Here is a 20,548-nt window from a genome sequence, read left to right as displayed (position 1 = left end):
TAGAAACAGAGGAATTACCCCCCCCCCCAAAACAAACAAAAAAAACAAAAAAACAAAACTGTTGCCCTATTTACTTCCCTGTTTTAAAAGATTTTTTTTGTCGAAAATGGGTGGGGGGAGTCCAATGAGAACAATTAATCTGTCCTACCAGCCTCTCTCCCTTTTGTATATATTACTAATTATTGAATTTCAAATTAGTCTGGGGGAGGACTAAAAAAAAACAGAAGGTGATACATAACATATGTAACTTATACTACTGACAGTTTTTTTTTAAAATATGCAACTTTTTTATCGATTATTTTGTTTACATAAAACTGTGCTCCTTAAGCCAATTCTATAAGCTATCTATATAATAAAGTTTAAACAAAAACAAGTTGCTTTTCTATTTCCAGTCCTAAACAGGACTACCTACCTAGAAGAAATAATGAGTCTAGAAAGCAGGACATATGACCATAACCAATAGTGTGTGATGTCATATAGGAAGAAACTATAACAGAGAGAACCACGACTAGTGGACCAATCAGTGAGAGTGTCGTCACTCTGGCAGCATAAATTAACTTTTTACCGCCTTTCATTGTTGCCTCAGGAATCTTGTCTGTAAACATTTGAAACACGTGAAGACTGCACAAGAAGCTCCAAGAGAAGTGCCACAGCCACAAGAAATGTGTGATTATACCTACACTTGTACAGAGTGTACTGGGTGTTGGTCTGCAGAAAGTAAAAAAAATCTTATTGTTATTATAGTAAATAATAACTTACTTATTACTTATGTTGTCTTACTTTGTGCAGATAAAAAAAAACATAAATCAAGGGGAAAAAATGCAATGGAGGGGAAAAAATTAAAATAAACAAGATTACAAAGAGAGTTTGTGTTACACAAACTCAGAGGCGGCCCCGGTCGAGTCGGATCTCTGTCGGATCTGCATATTCGCAAATAATATTCAAGAGGTGATTTAATTTTAATGGTCAAAAGTAATAATGTTTCAAAGGTTCATTTGCCGTAAATTTAAATTTAAATTAAATAAAAAATAGTAGATTAGTTTTAGTATATTAAAACATTGCAATATTGATCAAAACGTTTGGAAATAAAAATCTACACTTTTTTTTTACACTTTAAGTTTAGAAATTGAAATTCTACATCTTAATCTAGTCTATTTTAGTCTAAACTAGATCTAGAAATTCTAGATCAAGACTCTAAAATAATTTTAATTAGAATATAAATCCAGATCCAGATATACTGTAATAAAAATCTAGATCTAGTTTAAAAAAATCTAGATTAGATCTAAATCAAGATATCATTCTTTTTTTAAACGCGAATCACATGACGAGGCTTAATAAACATTACTATACCGAGTTCAATTTTCATTTCATTTAAAGAATTTATTTCATATGACGTCAAAGGAAAAAAAAACAATACGTCACACGGCTTAGTTAGACTAAAATATGTTTTCATCAATACGAGCAATTTTTCGAGGGTTAATAGACATTGGTGCACCGAGTGCGTTCTTTTAGCATTACATTTAAAGAGTCCATTCATATGACGTCAAAGAAAAAAAATTCCATTACCTCACAATAGGCTAGTACCGGTACCATAAAAAAATGTCTTTATTTACACGAGATATTTAACGAGGGCTCATAGACATTGGTGCACTGAGTTCTAATAGAATTTATTTAAAGAGGATCAAAGCCGCATTGTTTTTTGCGTTTTGTTATTAAAAATTGATTAACCTTTATTTTACGTTTAAAAACATCGCAATAATTTTTAGGTATGAACACAATTGAAAAGTTTATTTAATAGATTGTTCCGGATGTTTGTATAAATAGTAAAAGAAAAAGAGAATTTCAGATAAATGTAATACCGTTAATTAAATTTTTTGGATGGTCTCGTATAAAAATTAGATGTACTACAGCCACGTGGAGAGATTTTCATACCTTACTTTGGTGTTTGGATTCTGTTTTCCTTAAAAATCGGATTATAATATTAACTATAATTAGATTTTTTAATGTTTTAGGTAGAAAGTTAAATGTACTGTAAGAGAGTAGTGAGTTAAAATATTTTTCATAAAAATCAGTAAAAACATTATTTCGTAAATGAGAAGATTATTTGTTTATTAATTAGAAGAGGGAGTTCAAAAAATTATTTGGCGTTAGTAGATTTTTTAAAAAATTCTGAACTTTCTGGCGACGATTTGTAAGAAACAAAATCTGGAACATTCTTTATCGATTACAAAACTTCTATGTTATGTTTCAGCAAGAAAATTAAATGTCTAAAAAGTAATGTTCAGTAATCAATTCTAGTAAATTACTTTTTTTAAAGCCCTGAACAACCTATTGTCAAAATTTTTTAAATTTGTTTAAAGATGAAAATACAGAACAATTTGATATTGATAACCAAGTTATAGTGACGCATTGTCAAATAATATAAGTGTAATATTAGTAAATTATGCGATTTCAAACTATCATTAGGCATAATTCATGTTTTATAAAACAATATCCGGAACATTTTTACACTTAATGAAATATAAGTCAGTATAGAGATTTTGATTTTGCATTAATATGCTATTTACATAAAAAACGGAACAACATATTATTGATAATGTGTTTTTGCAACGTTTAAGCATGGAAATTGAATGTAATATAAATTAGAAGAGCAAACAAACATTTGTTGGGGTTGATTAGTTTTGCAAAAAAAAATCCGGAACAATCAATTTTTAGATACTTAAAACTATTGAGATGTTACGGGAGGAAAATTAAAGGGTAAATCAGATTTTCAATAGCTTTTAGAGTTCTAGTTTTTTTTTATCTAATCGTGACGGACAGACCGACCAACAGACAAAATGCATACAAATAATCTTCTTTTATTCGGATGGGGGCACTAAACAAAAAATAAATAAAATCTGATTTTTTTTTTAAAGTTTAAGGAATTGGTTTAGCACCTGATAATGTTGCGACGTTACGCTACTGCACGAAAATCGTTGCATAAAAAGTCCATTTTAAAAAAATGTGCGTGATATTTACATACAAAGTGCATTATTAGCCTTTATAAACAAATAGAAATGTTTTCTTTTTAATTTTAGCAGCTAGTTGACCAGAAAAAACATCTTTAACTATTATTTATATTTGTTGTAAACATTTCCTGTACATTTTTAAAATATATTTGACTTAGTGATACTGAAAATACACAAAAATAGTCCATCTTTGTTAGCATATTGTAACATTTCCTCCCTTACATTTACGTAATTGTTTTAGAATTGGTGTATTTTTATGAAAAAATCGCTTGCATAATTAATTTTATAAATTAAACGGTTTGCTTTTAGAAAACCAAAAGTAGCCGTTGCACCTAAACTTTTCAAGCCACATTTAATGATGAAATAATATTTTTCATATCTCTTCTAGTTTTCGAGATCTGAGTGTGACAGACGGACAGACGGACATTTTGCACAAACCTAATAGCGGCTTTTCCCCGGCCGCTAAAAAAACATATAAACAGTTTATATTATTTTTTCTTTATTTAAATGTCTGTTTTTCACATAAAAATAAAAAAATATTGTTAAAGAAGTTGTGGTCGAAATGTAGATTTAATTGGCTGTAAATTTTAGAAGTTTCGCTTTTATGAGAATTATTGCTAATCGTATACTATTTAAAAGCATCAAATTTAAGAATGAAAAACTATTTGATTAAACGTCATCAGCTATAGTGTATATCTACAATCCTCCACCCCTTTTCTGAACTAATGTCTGGTTAATGCGCGTGTATAAATAAAGAAATAAATATAAAATTCTAATGATAGATCTACAGATTTAGACTTAATAATTGGTGCGCGAAATGTATTTATTTTTTGAACTCCTTAATGAATAGATTAATATCCTCTAAAGTATGTGTGTTCAATATAAAGATTGTCTATTCCTCTAGGCCAAATTAAAATTAAATGCTTTTTACACTTTGAAAAATTATAACGGCTAAACCCATGTTTTTACCGTGTGACCAATTAACTAGCACTTCTATTCCTAAAGATATACATAAACAAATTTGTAACAAAATCATTAGAACCGTTTTTAAGGACACCCCTCACACACACACACACATTTTGTTTTATTTTTGACCCAATGAAGAATCTGCAAATTGAACAGAGGAATTGTAAAACAACACAATATTTATAACTTACATAAAAGATAAACAAATCAACGCCATCTGGGCAAGTAGTAGACTCAAACTGAGGAGCACGGCGTTAAAATTTGGCACAGTTCGAAGGTCAGGCAGTGCAAGGTAGGCCACTAGAGTCAGCAAGAGACAAAGCGCTGAAATCAGTGGACAGACATACGCCAAAATATAGATTGCCATGGCTATAGGTTTGATCGTTTTATGTCCTTGAGTCAACTTCAAATATTTCTCCAAGACTTCAGTACACACGTTCAGTTCGTAGTTCTCAGTCACAACCAAGCTGTTCATGTCGGACGTATCAGAGATTGTAATATTAGTGCCACCTACAACAAGGTGTATCACGACATTCCCAATCACACCTGTACTGTTCCAGTCCACAGTAAAATTCGATGGTTCAAAGGTGACGAATGTACAGGTTAGTATCGACGACAAAATAATCGCGTGGTAAGTTTTAGGAAGGAATGGCCGATTAAAGTCATATAAATATAACTTGGTTGTCCACATTAAGTTTATATCTGAGCCATAGAGACGAAAGAGATCTTCATTTATTACATTGTAATAGACAAACGTGTTTCCATCAATGTCAAGACCCTTCCGAAAGAAGATCTTCAGAGCAATATCCTCGAATGTATCTCTTGCGATAGCCCATGAGGAAAAAATGTAAAGGTCGGTCCATAAAATAGGAACTGCGTGGTCACTACCAGTTATGTTAATGTTGGTAGCAAGTCCAAACTGGTGCATGAAACCTTCACTGATATTTTTTAAAGTAATGTTGAGCTGCAAAGAAAAAATTATTTATTTTTAAAAAAAAAGTGAAATAGAAAAATACTTTTTAAAAATCTTCTCCTATAGTGATTGAAATTGAATCAATTATTTCGAAAAAAAAAAGTTCCTCAAGTCTGAATTAGAATTCGAGCCTTCATGTTGGAAGGTCGACGTGTTTGGCCACTAATCTATTCAAGTGCTTATAACAAAGAGAATGTTTTATGTCAACGTGATGAGAGAATGGAAAATAACGGGCCAATAATTTGGACAAGGCAGTCGGAAGGACTTGATATTACCTTGGTCAAAATGAAGTTTATTTGATAAATATAAGAAAGCTAGCGCTTTGCATTTCATAGATATCAAAACTATTTACAAGATTATAAACAGAGTTTGTGTTATCACACAAACTCAGAGCCGGCCACCATCGAATTCACCAATGGATCACAAAGATATTCAAGCCATAAACTTTTTCATCGTTTAAAGTTATACAATTTTAAATATTATTTGGTATTCATTTTCACATAAAAGCAAACAGTGCACCGTCTTTGATAAGACATTTCAAACTTATCTGGGATAAGTAAAGTAGCGTTAACTAATACCATGGGCGTAGCCTGGGGGAGTAGAGGTTGGGGTTCAAATTTAGTGACTGATTTTTTTCGCTTTGATTTTAGGTGAGATTATAATACTACAACCATCACTTGCCCAGCACAGCCAAGGGGTTTTAAGTTTCAAAATCAGGGGGTTTCACATATTCCAAGAGCACAGCTAAGGAAGATTATGATTTTAACCCCCTACGAAATTTAAACCCCCTCTTCAATATAAGAAAAGCAAATTACACACTCAAAATTATATGAGCGTAGCCAAATGGGTTTTTAGTTTTAAACCCCCTTTCAGAGGGGTTTCAAGATAAAAAAAAATACCTCTTTAAAATTAAAATCGTAGCAAATTATACACACAAAATTCTATGAGTGTAGTCAAATGGGTTTTGAGTGGGGTTTGAAGCTAAGAAATAACTCTTTAATATAAAAAAAAAAGCAAATTACTCACTCAAAATGCTATCAGCGTAGCCAAAAGGGGTTTGATGCTAAAAAAAACCCTCTTCAATATAAAAAAAGCGAATTACACACTAAAATTATTTTAGCGTAGCCAAACCAATTAGGGGTTTTGAGTTTAAACCCTCCTCTTCGGATGGCTTTTTTTAAAGATTAAAACCCCTCCAGATGGTTTTAAATTTAAAACCCTCCCTTCATAGCCTTTTTAGGTGGAAAACCTCTCTTTTCAATATTATTCTATAGCAAACTACATACAGTCACGAAATGACCGTAGCTCAATGGGGTTTTAAATTTAAAAAAAAACAACTCCAGAGATTTAAAACCCCCAACAGATTTTTTTAAGGATAAATTCTAAAGCCAACTACATTCACCTAATTCCAAGAGCGTAGTCAAGAGAGGTTACACATTTTTACCAGTGGCTGGGTGTGACAGGTGGGGAAATGTGACGTGTGTCTGGCACGTTTTATGTCTAGGGGATGATTATTTTTAATGCTATCACACCCCCACTTATCAGCATATGAATCGGGAGCAGACACGCAACGAGACAAAGCAATGAAAGATAGATACAAAAGTTAAAATAAAGGATATATATTTACATAAATATACATATAATAATAAAAAGGGGGAGGGTTTGCATCTATCTCTAGTATATTCTATGTTTAATCATCACTCTTGCACATAATAAGAGAGTATGTCACTTTGTCCTCTGACTTAGCTGGTTGTCCTGTTGATGTCGCAGCTGGCTGGGTCCTGGCTTGAGGTTCTGCAGCTGGAGGTGGCGCTCTAGCGGATAGAGGGACGCCGGCGATATAGCTCTTGTGGAGTCTCAGTCCCAAGTTCTAGTATCTGTAGTGGGCACAGTATGGCGGGTGGCCGGATACCGTGGGCACAAGGTTACTGCGGGCAGAGCTGATCTGCCGTGGGCAGTGTGAGTAACAGGATATGTCCAGTGAGTTGCAGAGGGTTGGCGTAGCTATGACGTCTCGCACAGATCTGACTCTATAGGGACGTCGCACCTGATAAGTTGACAGATGGGCTGTCGAATAGGCGGGCAATGCCGATAGCGCCAAGTAGTAGAGTTGAGTAGATCTCAGTAGGCAAGTGCAGTGCTGAATAGCACTAAACACATAGGCAGTAGTTGAGTGGCGTCGAGTAGACACTGAACAGCAAATAGCAAATAAATAGGCAGGTCAGTGAGCTAGTGCAGTGCTGAATAGCGCTAAGCACAAAGATAGTAGGTGATTCTTGATACCAACTAAATAGGCAATAGGCAGACACCTGAGGGAGGCTGCGGATAAATAAAGACAAGTTAGGACATGTCTCTCATGCATCTTATCGATGCCCTCTACTGAGGTGCATTCGTCAGATTGGTAAAATTGCTTTAGAGCACAATAGGGAGATGATGACAAATGGGATTTGGAATAATAGATGGCAGATAGTAGCAATATAGAAATGTACATAAAAGGGGAAATAATAATATAAAAATGTACATAGAAGGGGAAATAATAATCTCAAATAGACAACACAGGTGGATAGAGAAAGAAGGGGGGGGGGGGAGAATGGGCGGTGGTCAGCGACCCAGATGGTTTGTTTACATATGACCGTGGGTCGAGAACAATGAAGCGTGCTTGAATGGAGAGGGTGTCCCTTCAAGCTGCGCAACTCTCCTTAGAGTAAAATGAGTACAGGGGAGACAATTCACTACAGGGGAGATAACTCGTATCTCTTTTCTAGACGCAGCATTAGTGCGCTAGTAAAATTATCACAGTTGTCAGCCGAGATAAAGGAAATAGACTAGGATGTACAAATATATACATGGTTGCATCAACGATCAATTGAGCAACGTAGCATTAATAGATTAATGCAATACATAAATAAATACATAGGACATGTTTATGTTTTCTACTTACGCCAGTGAGAAATACACAATGCACTAATTAAATATAAATGAAATAATAAACTACACATGATAAAATCCAATGGAAATATACACAGAGTAATTAAGATGGAACTTGTGATTAGTGATTAAGTTCGGCTTACCACCAGGTATTCCTCTAGGAGTGAGAATAAATGATATAGTCCAGACTCGATAGCTCAGCTCGAATGAGAATGAAAGAGGGTCTGGCTTGAGTTGATTTACTTTATATAAGCCTGGAAAGTGCGGGCGGACACAGGAAATGCCCTAGGCTAAGATTTATCTTACACGTGGGTGGATTTGACTCGAGGTGGGAGCCGCACCTTGGAATATCACGCGGTGTGTTGACCAGGGTAATCTCTTAGATCAAAGAGATACTTAGGAGAAGGGGGGGGAGGAGTGACTTGCATTCCACACAAGGTGGTGTCCACTGCGGCTGTCAGACATCCTGTCGATAAGATCAAAGTCTGTGCGTATCTTTGCCCCGGTCAAGGGGAGATAACTCGAAAGACGTGGCCTAGCTATCTCCAATGTGGTCAACTAAGTCTAGCCTGGAGCGGAAAAGGTGGCGTGGGTGAAGAATTTGGGGGTAGGATGGGGAAATAATTAAAATAAAATAAATAAATAAGGAAAAATAATAATTAATGCTGTGATAATTTAGAGTGACTCTGACAGCGAGTTTTTGACTTGTCACATACGCCGCCGCCAAGATGGATCTATCGCAGAAAGATCCATAAAGTGCGAGCAGACTGATGTCACTCTAACTTTAAGATCAGTTGTTATCACAGCATTAGAAAAAAAAAATCTGGAAAAATAAGGGGTAGCCATGCCAGGAGGAGAGTCTGTCCAAGTCTGTCATTGGTCTACTTTCCGTCCCTGATTATGTAGTCACCTGGGTGAAACCTTTGGGGTTGCTTGGGAGAGTAGATTGGGCGATTGGGTGAGTAATCATTCCTTCCTGGGGCGGGTTGGGGCTTAGGCGGGGTGCCCAAGGCACGTGTGCACGTTGGGGCTTACCTCCGAAGCCGCTGTGAGGCGCTTCTTCACGAGAGTAAGTAGTCAGCTTACCTCGGTATCGTCTGACACGATCAATGCCAGGGAAGAGTGGCCTGATAAAGAATGTGGAGTTCTGCCTGAGAACGTCCCCACGAGTGCGACAATCTGGCTCACATCGTGTTTTCCTGACACGGTTAATGCCAGGGGAAGGTTGATATTGAATGGTGGCTGAGGAGCCAGGGTGAGAAGATTTTTCACGAGCGCGAGGGTTCGGCTTACCTCGTGACTTCCTGACACTATCAATGCCAGGGGGATGTTGATTCGAAATGGTGGCTGAGGAGCCATGAAGAGGAGTGAGTCCACGAGAGCAAGGTTTCATCTTACCTCGGGGCATTCTGACACTATCAATGTCAGAGGAATGTTGCCTTATTTTGGCTGAGTAGCCTGGGTCAAGTAAAACTTCACAAGCGCGGGTGTACGACTTAACTCGTGACTTCCTAGCAGTGTCAATGCCAGGGCAGTGTGGTTTGAGCTTCGCTGATGAGTCGGGAGTAGGCGTGTCAGTGTGGCGACCAGGGCTTCCAACCTGCTGGTTGCTGCCACGTTTCTGCCTCGTCGATCTACCGACGGGCAGAGAGAAGTATGGCTTGTTGACTACTCCAAGAGGGACATATTTGGAGCCTAGAATGAAATCGTACACTGGCGTGTCCATGACGGCGGCGTCAATGGTGCCATGTACGTACCTGCACTCTACGTGTACCCTCGCGACAGGTAGAACCTGCGGAGGAGTGCCACGGTCTATAGACTGAATCGTCACTGTTCCACCAGTGAGATCCGATGGGTCAATCAGCGTTCTATTTATAACCGCGCCGAACGAACAGCCTGAGTCGTAAAGGCCCAAGACTTCAACACCGTTGGCCAGAATGTTCTCTACTCCCGGAGGAGAAGAGGCGGGGTGAGGTAGCACGGGTGGGAGTTCTGGTTGGCCGAGTTCAATGGCAGTGGGTTGAGGAGCCACGGCCATCGTGGAGACGAAGTATGTGTCCTCCTCCGGTTGATCAGAAAGATCGATCGCGGAGGGTTGAGAGACTGGTGTCACCGTGGATAGGGTCCGTGGGGCCTGCTGCTGCCGTTGTGGAGTGGGTCTACTGTCACGCGCGCCGTGACGTGTGTCACGCTGAGAGTAGTTAGCCTGGTTATAGCGAGACTGGTGGTTGGGACGGTTATTGTGGTTGTTAGGGGCTGATTGCCGGCCTGGTGCCTGGTTGTGCTGGGGAGTTTTAGGAGCAAGGTTGGATTGAGCAGGAGAAGTTGGTTGGTCTGTTTGCTGGTCTGTCGCGGTTGCTTTCCCTTTTAAGTCCTTACGGGCGTTCAAGTACCGGTCAGCGGCGGAAGCTATGTCAGCGGGCGCGGTCGCTTGTTGCTCCCTGACATAAACTCTGACCTCTGGGGACATGCATTCCAACAGCTGCTCAGAGAGTATGAGGCATGCTAGGCCATCAAAAGTCTCTGGCAATTGGCTGAGGGCGTGCCACCTGACAAGGTACTTGTCCAGCCTCTCGCAGAGGTTGCCGTAGGTCTCTCTGCGTTCGAGGTGGGAACTTCTGAACTTTTTGTGGTAGGCCTCGGCGGTCAACTCAAACTGGACGAGTAGCGCCTGTTTGAGGGCTGTGTAGTCCTCTCTCTGGCCGGAGGGAAGTTTGGAGTAAACCTCGTAGGCTTTGCCTCGGAGGCATTGGGATAACCGGAAGCACCATTTCTCCTCTGGCAGACCGTAAAAGCGTGCTACTTCCTCAAAACGGACACCATATAAACTTCGATGTTCTCTGTCTTGTCGTCAAAGTGCTCCATTGGCATGTGGGGTAGACCGTTCAAGGAACTCTGAAAGGATGCTGGGCTAGCCGGGCGTGACTCGGAAGAAGCCTGGCGGGCGGCCTCGTTCTCTTTGTCCGCGGCTATATTTTCCCTCGCTGTAATTTGTTGCTCTCTTTCTCGCTCCGTGACTTCTCTTTCCTTAGCAATAGCTATTTCAGCTTCCTTTCTTTCCCTTTCTTTAGCAATGTCATTATCCTTTTCCTTCATTGCTAGCTCATGCTCCCTTGCTAATCTTCTTTCTTCCTTTTCGTCTTCCTTTCTTTTTTCTTCTTCTCTTTCAAACGCCTCAAATCGTGCTCTCACAAATTCTTTCCGTTCTTCCTCATCGTCAAATAAGGTGGCTGCGAAATCCTTCAATTCGGCTATTTTCTGCTTCATGTCAGAGTCCGCTTTCGAGCGTGTGCCGCTGGCCATAATGGTGAGGGGTGGGAGATGAGAGGTACTAGGATGGTGGAGGGGCAGATAGAATGGATAGTAGGATTGAGCTAGAATTAAAGAAAGTGGGTTAGTGAAAGTGAGTCGCTGGTTATAGGGAAGAGTGCAAAAGGAATGTGGTGTCTGCCTACGTTAATCACAAAGTTCCTGCAAGAAAATATTACACATAAAATGCAATAATAGTAATAAATAAAATATGACAGAAGTGACACTCTTGATAATGCGAAGTGATGATACTTATATATATTTTTAGAAAGAAAAATATTGATATGGAGTTTAGTTATTGCTGCCTGTTCGTGCCTGCTGTACTATGGGTTAAATCCACGGACGGGCTCGCCAAAATGTGACAGGTGGGGAAATGTGACGTGTGTCTGGCACGTTTTATGTCTAGGGGATGATTATTTTTAATGCTATCACACCCCCACTTATCAGCATATGAATCGGGAGCAGACACGCAACGAGACAAAGCAATGAAAGATAGATACAAAAGTTAAAATAAAGGATATATATTTACATAAATATACATATAATAATAAAAAGGGGGAGGGTTTGCATCTATCTCTAGTATATTCTATGTTTAATCATCACTCTTGCACATAATAAGAGAGTATGTCACTTTGTCCTCTGACTTAGCTGGTTGTCCTGTTGATGTCGCAGCTGGCTGGGTCCTGGCTTGAGGTTCTGCAGCTGGAGGTGGCGCTCTAGCGGATAGAGGGACGCCGGCGATATAGCTCTTGTGGAGTCTCAGTCCCAAGTTCTAGTATCTGTAGTGGGCACAGTATGGCGGGTGGCCGGATACCGTGGGCACAAGGTTACTGCGGGCAGAGCTGATCTGCCGTGGGCAGTGTGAGTAACAGGATATGTCCAGTGAGTTGCAGAGGGTTGGCGTAGCTATGACGTCTCGCACAGATCTGACTCTATAGGGACGTCGCACCTGATAAGTTGACAGATGGGCTGTCGAATAGGCGGGCAATGCCGATAGCGCCAAGTAGTAGAGTTGAGTAGATCTCAGTAGGCAAGTGCAGTGCTGAATAGCACTAAACACATAGGCAGTAGTTGAGTGGCGTCGAGTAGACACTGAACAGCAAATAGCAAATAAATAGGCAGGTCAGTGAGCTAGTGCAGTGCTGAATAGCGCTAAGCACAAAGATAGTAGGTGATTCTTGATACCAACTAAATAGGCAATAGGCAGACACCTGAGGGAGGCTGCGGATAAATAAAGACAAGTTAGGACATGTCTCTCATGCATCTTATCGATGCCCTCTACTGAGGTGCATTCGTCAGATTGGTAAAATTGCTTTAGAGCACAATAGGGAGATGATGACAAATGGGATTTGGAATAATAGATGGCAGATAGTAGCAATATAGAAATGTACATAAAAGGGGAAATAATAATATAAAAATGTACATAGAAGGGGAAATAATAATCTCAAATAGACAACACAGGTGGATAGAGAAAGAAGGGGGGGGAGAATGGGCGGTGGTCAGCGACCCAGATGGTTTGTTTACATATGACCGTGGGTCGAGAACAATGAAGCGTGCTTGAATGGAGAGGGTGTCCCTTCAAGCTGCGCAACTCTCCTTAGAGTAAAATGAGTACAGGGGAGACAATTCACTACAGGGGAGATAACTCGTATCTCTTTTCTAGACGCAGCATTAGTGCGCTAGTAAAATTATCACAGTTGTCAGCCGAGATAAAGGAAATAGACTAGGATGTACAAATATATACATGGTTGCATCAACGATCAATTGAGCAACGTAGCATTAATAGATTAATGCAATACATAAATAAATACATAGGACATGTTTATGTTTTCTACTTACGCCAGTGAGAAATACACAATGCACTAATTAAATATAAATGAAATAATAAACTACACATGATAAAATCCAATGGAAATATACACAGAGTAATTAAGATGGAACTTGTGATTAGTGATTAAGTTCGGCTTACCACCAGGTATTCCTCTAGGAGTGAGAATAAATGATATAGTCCAGACTCGATAGCTCAGCTCGAATGAGAATGAAAGAGGGTCTGGCTTGAGTTGGTTTACTTTATATAAGCCTGGAAAGTGCGGGCGGACACAGGAAATGCCCTAGGCTAAGATTTATCTTACACGTGGGTGGATTTGACTCGAGGTGGGAGCCGCACCTTGGAATATCACGCGGTGTGTTGACCAGGGTAATCTCTTAGATCAAAGAGATACTTAGGAGAAGGGGGGGGGAGGAGTGACTTGCATTCCACACAAGGTGGTGTCCACTGCGGCTGGACACCAGGTGGTAAGTGGCTTCAGACATTGCCAGTGAAAGATTTTTGTGGAAGCGCCTTGCCGCCCAATGCGCCGAAAGACGCCGGAGGATCAGCAAGCTGGCAAGAGCGGGGAGTCTACAATTTTTTCAGTAACTCCAGGAAAAACCAATTCTAGGGCACAATAAACGTCTTCCAAAAGAATGAAGGGCCATAATGTAACAAAGATTAATTATGTACACACACATACATATCATACAAATATATATATATATTTGTGGAGGGGGGAGGCTGATTACTTACTTTTATTGATTTTAACTCAAATGAAAAAATACAACTGTTTATGGCGTTTATTCAAATGTTATTGCTCATTTAACAATGATATATAATTAAAACTATAAACAAAATCAACATCATATTTTATCTTATCTTATATAATACAGATGTTATACTTTTAGACAGAAATGGTATAACATTGTGCTGTGTCATTCTCAGTTAAACTACCATCTTGGCTTACTTGGGCATACATCTGGAGATTTAATTATTATCTATTTCGATGAGTTTGTTTTTGCCAAGTTATACTTTTTCAAACTAGGTTGTCAGCCCCAAAATTGTGTTGATCGATGCGGACCGGATCTCTCAAACCCCTCTAGGGTGACGCCTTTGCTCCAATATATACCTAGAGATTTTATTATTATCTTTTTTTTTAATGTGTCTGCTTTTGCCAAGATATAGGCCTAATTTTTCCAACTTGGTTGTCACCCCAAAATTGTGTCGACCATTGCGGATCGCACCCCCCTTTAGTAAATCCAGTGCTCCAAGATACATACCTCTATCCAACCATTTCGATTAATATTGTTACGTATTTCTGAATCTTCTGGCTAGATGTATTAGTTGGCACACAAATAAAAACACAGCAAAGAACTTGACGACTAAATTTTCAGTTTCATATAACTTTAATGACTATTAACTCTAACAATTCGTTACTGTAACATGTAGCGTAGAAGACTGTAGAATATCTGTCAGTTTACAGTTAGCTATACTTCGTTGCACTGCATCTCTTCACTTCGTTGCAATTCCTCTCTTCTCAACTTTCCTCGAGCCGTATTCCACAGAACAGACCAACGACACACTTCCCAGTGTCGCTCCAGGTCTCCCAAAGCTGAACCAAGTCGTACTCAAGTCTACCGAATCAGAGCCGCACACGTCTTACATCGACTGTATCGACTGTAACAGCTCAAGTCCACTGTAGTTCGCTGTATAGACTTTAACGACAGTAGTCCACTCCAGTTAACTCTACCCTAGTTAACTTGCATCGAGTCGTACACATTTCTCTTCCACAGAGCCGCACACGTCTTACATAGACTGTATCGACTGTAACGGCTCACTCACGACTCCATACGACTGACTTTCACATTAACTCTCTGGCTTATATAGAGTCCCTAATTGCTTGTCCAAAGTTGCACAAACACGGCTAGTATCCTCTGGAATAACACGTGAGGAAATGTCACATCCTGTCTCTGTTTATACATGTACATTCCATGGAACACCAGCTGCTGTGTTATCTCGTCGGGGTCACACGTTAACCTCTTCCTGTCACTGGTCATTTGTAACAATATATTGGAGTAGGCTAGGAAATTAAAAACAAATGAGCCCGCACAACTAAACAGGTTTTCCATGCGAACAGCACAGGCTTCATAAACTATTAACAACTAGTAGGTCTACTAATCCTGAGCATAATTGCTTCATGTACTTTATAGGTTTATACTAGATCCAGAATATCTAGATTTCTAGACTAGTTCTAGATAAAGTCTTGATTTCGATCTACATCTATACTAGGTTAAGAACTAGAATCTAGACTAAATCTAGATTTCTAGACTAGTTATTGAGAATCTAGATTAGAACTAGAATCTAGACTAGAATTGGAATCTAGACTAGAAAAAGATTTCTAGTCTAGTTCTATTTATAGATCTGGATTTAGACTCTGGCATGTCTAGATCTAAACAAGATCTCGATCTAGAATGTAGATTAGGTCAAGATCAAGATCTAGACTAAATAGACTCTGAATCAAGATATAGAACTAAATCTAAAATTCGGACTAGATCTATAATATAGACTAGAATCTAGACCAGATTTACTTATAGAATCTAGAAATAGAACCTAGAACTATACTAGAACTCCTATGACTTTACACTTTTAATCTTAAATTACAAGACCTAGAGCTAGACCAATATTATGATCAGTATTAGTAGGCCTACTACTGGGTAATAGTACACTTATGCAGTTCGCATCATATTCACTTCTTAATTGATACTAATGCTTACATAATAGATAAATCTGCACCCCAAAGCTATAAGAAGATAAGCTATTTCCTTAACAGATTATACATGTAAAAGTTTGTTCCAATTGTTTAATAAAATTAAATCTAAATCTAGATCTAGTTAGAGGTGCGGTGGCTGAGCGGTAAAGCGCTTTGCTTCCGAACCGTGGACCGGGGTTCGAATCCTGGTGAAGACTGGGATTTTTAAATTCGGGATCTTCGGGCGCCTCTGAGTCCGCCCAGCTCCACTGGGTACCTGACATTAGTTAGGGAAAAGTAAAGGCGGTTGGTCGTTGTGCTGGCCACATGACACCCTCGTTAACCGTAGGCCAAAGAAACAGATGACCCTTACATCATCTGCCCTATAGACCACAAGGTCTGAAAGGGTAACTTTACTTTTTTTTTTTACAAGATCTAGTTGGCCTCTTTTTAGTTTTATTGTGATTGTTGTGAAGTGCAGAATGAGGATTGGTAAAAAATACGCGCTATAAAAGTAGTTTATTTTTTTAAACTTATAATTAAAACGAAGTTCGTATCAACATTCATTTTTAAAAACATTTCAACTAGTATTCCATTCAATGAGTTAGTTAATAAATGGAAAATATATTTTATAATGATTCGTTCACACTTTTTCCATTGTGACCTTAGATGCATTTTTTTTTACCAAAGCACAAAACTTAATTATTAATGAAGAAGTCTGTAAACTTTTTTTTTTAAAATTACTTCCCCTAAAGTTTTTCATTCAAAAGTGGTATAATTTTTTTTGGGAGGAAAATCTGCTTACATATGTAATTTAAAAAATTAAATTGTTCAGTTTCGGAAAAGAAAAAAGTAGACGTTGCACCAGAACTTTGAAAGATCTAAAATATAATCATGTCTGATTTTCACTATCTTTTCTAGTTTACGAGATCTAAACGAGACGGACAAACGTACGGACATATATTCCACACAAAACTAATAGCGTCTCTTTACCTTTCGGGGGAAAACAGCAGTGCGAAGTACTTAGTTGAACACATATAGAAGTCTAGTCAAAGTCCAATTTCAGACTTTTCTATCACAAGGAAAGATGATGTAAAGGTCATCTGTTTCTGATGTCTAATGCCAGCTAAGAATCACGTGGCAGCTCGACGACCAACAGCATTAATTTTTCTCCAACTTATGTCAAGAACTCATTACAGTGTGTGTGTAAGTGGCGCAGTAAAATCCCGAAATTGGAAATCCCAGTCTTCACCCAGATTCAAACCAGAGAACCCTAATTTTGTGTCTGCGTGAGTATTTAGGTCTTAGGTTGTTTTGCTGTGATAAAAAAAACAGCAACCACTTGGTAGATCTAACAATGCCCTCTAATAAGATTAAACTACCTGATTGAGTGCAGTCGTCATAACAGCAGTTACATTGTTGTACGTTGCGTTCCGGTCTCTAGGTACAAGTAGAGCCCTTACTCTGTACGCAAGGCCACCAAGTTCTTGAAATATGGCAATACATGTTCCATTCTTCAATTTCTTGCCCGGAGAACATTGCAGCTGAAGACATTCTCCCTGTAACAGACTTACATTTCAGGTATTGTAAACCGTATTTATATCAATTTACATTCAGTCATTAAAATGGTGTATTATCTGCAGTGCTGATGTCTCTTTGTATTGTCAGCGTTAATGAAAAGCACTTGGCTACCATACTATTAAAAAAAAAAGATTACAAAGAGAGTTTGTGTTATCACACAAAATCAGAGGCGATCCCGTCGGATCCCTATAGGATCCACCTATTTGCAAGTAATATTCATGACGTGATTTTGTTTTGATTGTCAAAAGTTTTAATGTTTTAAAGGCCCATTTGGCGATGAAAAATGTTTTTTTCTGTAGAATATTTTACATGTCTTGTATGTTCATTTTAAGTAAAGGATAATATAAGTTAAAGTCAAAACATCCCGCTGGACAACGGGGATGGCAGCTAGCAGCTATGAACCTGGGACCGTTGAGATTGTGACAGGTTAGCGAAAGTGACGTGTGTTTGGCTGGTTTAATGTCTAGGGGATGATTATTTTTGAAATTATCACACACCAACCCGTCAGCATATAAATCGGTAGCAGGCACGCAACGAGAAAAGCAATGAAAGATAGATACAAAGTTAAAAATTGAAGAATATTTATTTACATAAATATTTACATAGAAGAATAAAAGTGGGAGGGTTTGCATCTATCTCTAATCAATACTATATTTAATCATCACTCTTGCACTTAATAAGAGAGCATGTCATTGTGTCTTCTGAACTTAGCTGGTTGTCCTGCTTGAGTTACAGCTGGCTGTGTCCTGGCTTGAGGTTCTGCAGCTGGAGGTGGCGCTCTAGCGGGTAGAGGGACGTCGGTGATTCAGTTCTTGTGGAGTCTCAATCCAAAGTTCTGCTATCTGTAGTGGACACAGTAGGGCGGGCGGCCGGCTACCGTGGGCACAAGTGTACTGCGGGCAGAGCGGATCTGCCGTGGGCAGCGTAGTTAGCAGGATAAGTCCAATGAGTTGCGGAGGGTTTGGCGTAGCTATGACATCTCGCACAGATCTGGGTCTATAGGGACGTCTTACCTAATAAGTTGACAGGTGGGCTGTCAATTAGGCAGGCAAGTAGAGCCGATAGCGCCAAGTAGTAGAGTAGTTGAGTAGATCCACGTAGGCAGGAGATAATACTCAATAGCAAATAGGCCAGTGTGCAGTGCTGAATAGCACTAAGTACAAGGCAATAGATCCAAACAAATAGGCAGTTGACTAGGCAGACAATGTCATATAAATAGGCAGGTGAGTGATCCGATAAATAGGCAATAGTGCAGTCAATGCCAAATAAATAGGCAATAGGCGATTCTCAATAGCAAATAGGCAGACACCTGAGGGAGGCTGCGGATAAATAAAGCCAAGTTAGGAAATGTCTCTCAGGCATCATATTGATGCCCTCGACTGAGGTGCATTCGTTAGATTGTTAAAATTGCTTTTGAGCACAATGGGGAGATGATTACAAATGGGATTTGGAAAATAGATGGCTGATAGCAGCAATATAAGAATGTACATAAAAGGGGAAATAATAATCTCAAATAAAAACAACACAAGTGGAAAGAGAAAAGGTGGGGGGGGGGGGAATGGCGGTGGTCAGCGACCACGACGATTTATTTACATACGACCGTCGGCCGAGAACAATGGAGTGCGCTTGGAAGGAGGGTGTCCGTTCAAGGGGCGCAACTCTCGTCAAAGTAGAATGACTACAGTATTAGTGCGCTGGTAAAATTATCAAGGCGGTCAGCCGAGATAAAGGAAATAAAATAAGACGTACAAATATATACATGCTGGCATCAACGATCCATTGACTAACGTAGCATTAATAGATTAATGCAATACATAAATAAATACATATGCCATGTTTATGTTTTCTACTTAAGACAGTGAGAAATACACAATGCACTAATTAAATATAGATGAAATAATAAAATACACATGATAATATCCAGGCCAGGTAATACGAGGACGTCCCTGTTTGCGCTGGCGACACACCTTCATGGAGGACCTCAGAACAGTGGACACCAGGTGGGAGGAGGCTTCAGACATTGCCAGTGACAGATCATTATGGAGACAGCTTGCCGCCCAATGCTCCGAACGGCGCGGGAGGACCTAAGTAAGTAAGTAAGATAATATCCAGTGATAAATATGCACAAAGTAATTAAGATGGAATTTGTGATTAAGTTCGGCTTACCACCAGGTATTCCTCTAAGAGTAAGAATAAATGAAATAGTCCAGACTCGATTGTCAGCGATGGAGAAATGAGCGGGTCTGGTTGATTTAATCTACCTTACAAAGGCCTGGGAGAAATGGGCGGAAACCGGAATGTGTCCTAGGCTTAAGATTTTCTCCCTCGTGGGTGAATTTGACTCGAGATGGGAGTCTCACCTTGGAGTGTCGAGAGGCAGTGTTAACCCGAGTAATCTCTTTGATTTAAGAGAGACTTGGGAGAGGGGGGAGAAAGAGTGACTTGCATTCCACCCAACGTGGTGTCAACTGCGACAGTCAGACATCCAGCGAGTAAGACCAAATTGATCGTGTGTTAATCTTTCTCCGATCAAGGGGAGATAAGTGAAAGGACGCGACCTAGCTATCTTCAAGGTTGTGAACTAAGTCTAGCCTGAAGAGGAAAAGCTGGGGCGGGTGAAGAGATTTGGAGATAGAACGGGGAAATAATTAAAATAAAATGAATAAATAATAATTAATGCTGTGATAAGTGTGAGTGACCCTGACATCAAGCTTTTGATTTGTCACAGAGATAATCAGGCTTGTCCGCTAACCACACGACCAGCCATTGCTGTTAACCAATTAAAAAACTAATAACCTATTATTGATAAAGAGATATATATCACAATTCTGCATGTCAACTACCGAATATGTACAATATGTCAGACGAGCGATTTTAGATAATCTTTTAGGATTGTTTTGTAATTTAAAAAAAAAAAAAGAACAGGTATCGAGTTTGTACTTCGACAACTTCTGCTCGATGTCTAGCACAGTTACCTACAAAGCTATTTGCATTTTCATTTCAATAGAACTAGAAAAAGGATGTAGCTGTACCTAAACTAAATTTCTGATTTATAACTCTTAAGATATATATTTGTTAGATCTAGATAGAAGATCTACATTTGGAATAATTTGGATGTAATTTAGATAAGATTTACGTAAAATAAAAAAGCCTAGATAATCTATCCATATACTGACAGCAACAAGAACTTTAAAAATAGTAGATTAGTTTTAATATTTTAT

General features: G+C 39.0%; 1 protein-coding gene across 1 annotated transcript in view; it reads right to left on the bottom strand.

The window, feature by feature from the left end:
* LOC106069774 (uncharacterized) overlaps positions 1 to 20,548 on the bottom strand; it is a 47,748-nt gene that overhangs the window by 8,915 nt on the left and 18,285 nt on the right. Inside the window, exons 6-8 of the mRNA XM_056007193.1 lie at positions 17,129 to 17,305; positions 4,166 to 4,938; positions 413 to 708 (exon numbers count right to left, since the gene is read on the bottom strand). Coding sequence (XP_055863168.1) covers positions 413 to 708; positions 4,166 to 4,938; positions 17,129 to 17,305 — 1,246 coding nt within the window. The remainder of the gene's footprint in view (positions 1 to 412; positions 709 to 4,165; positions 4,939 to 17,128; positions 17,306 to 20,548) is intronic.

This window comes from Biomphalaria glabrata, chromosome 12 (genome assembly GCF_947242115.1).
Source record: "Biomphalaria glabrata chromosome 12, xgBioGlab47.1, whole genome shotgun sequence".
NCBI lineage: Eukaryota > Metazoa > Mollusca > Gastropoda > Planorbidae > Biomphalaria > Biomphalaria glabrata.
Note: the sequence above shows the minus strand (reverse complement) of the source record. Positions and strands in the feature narration are given on the sequence as shown.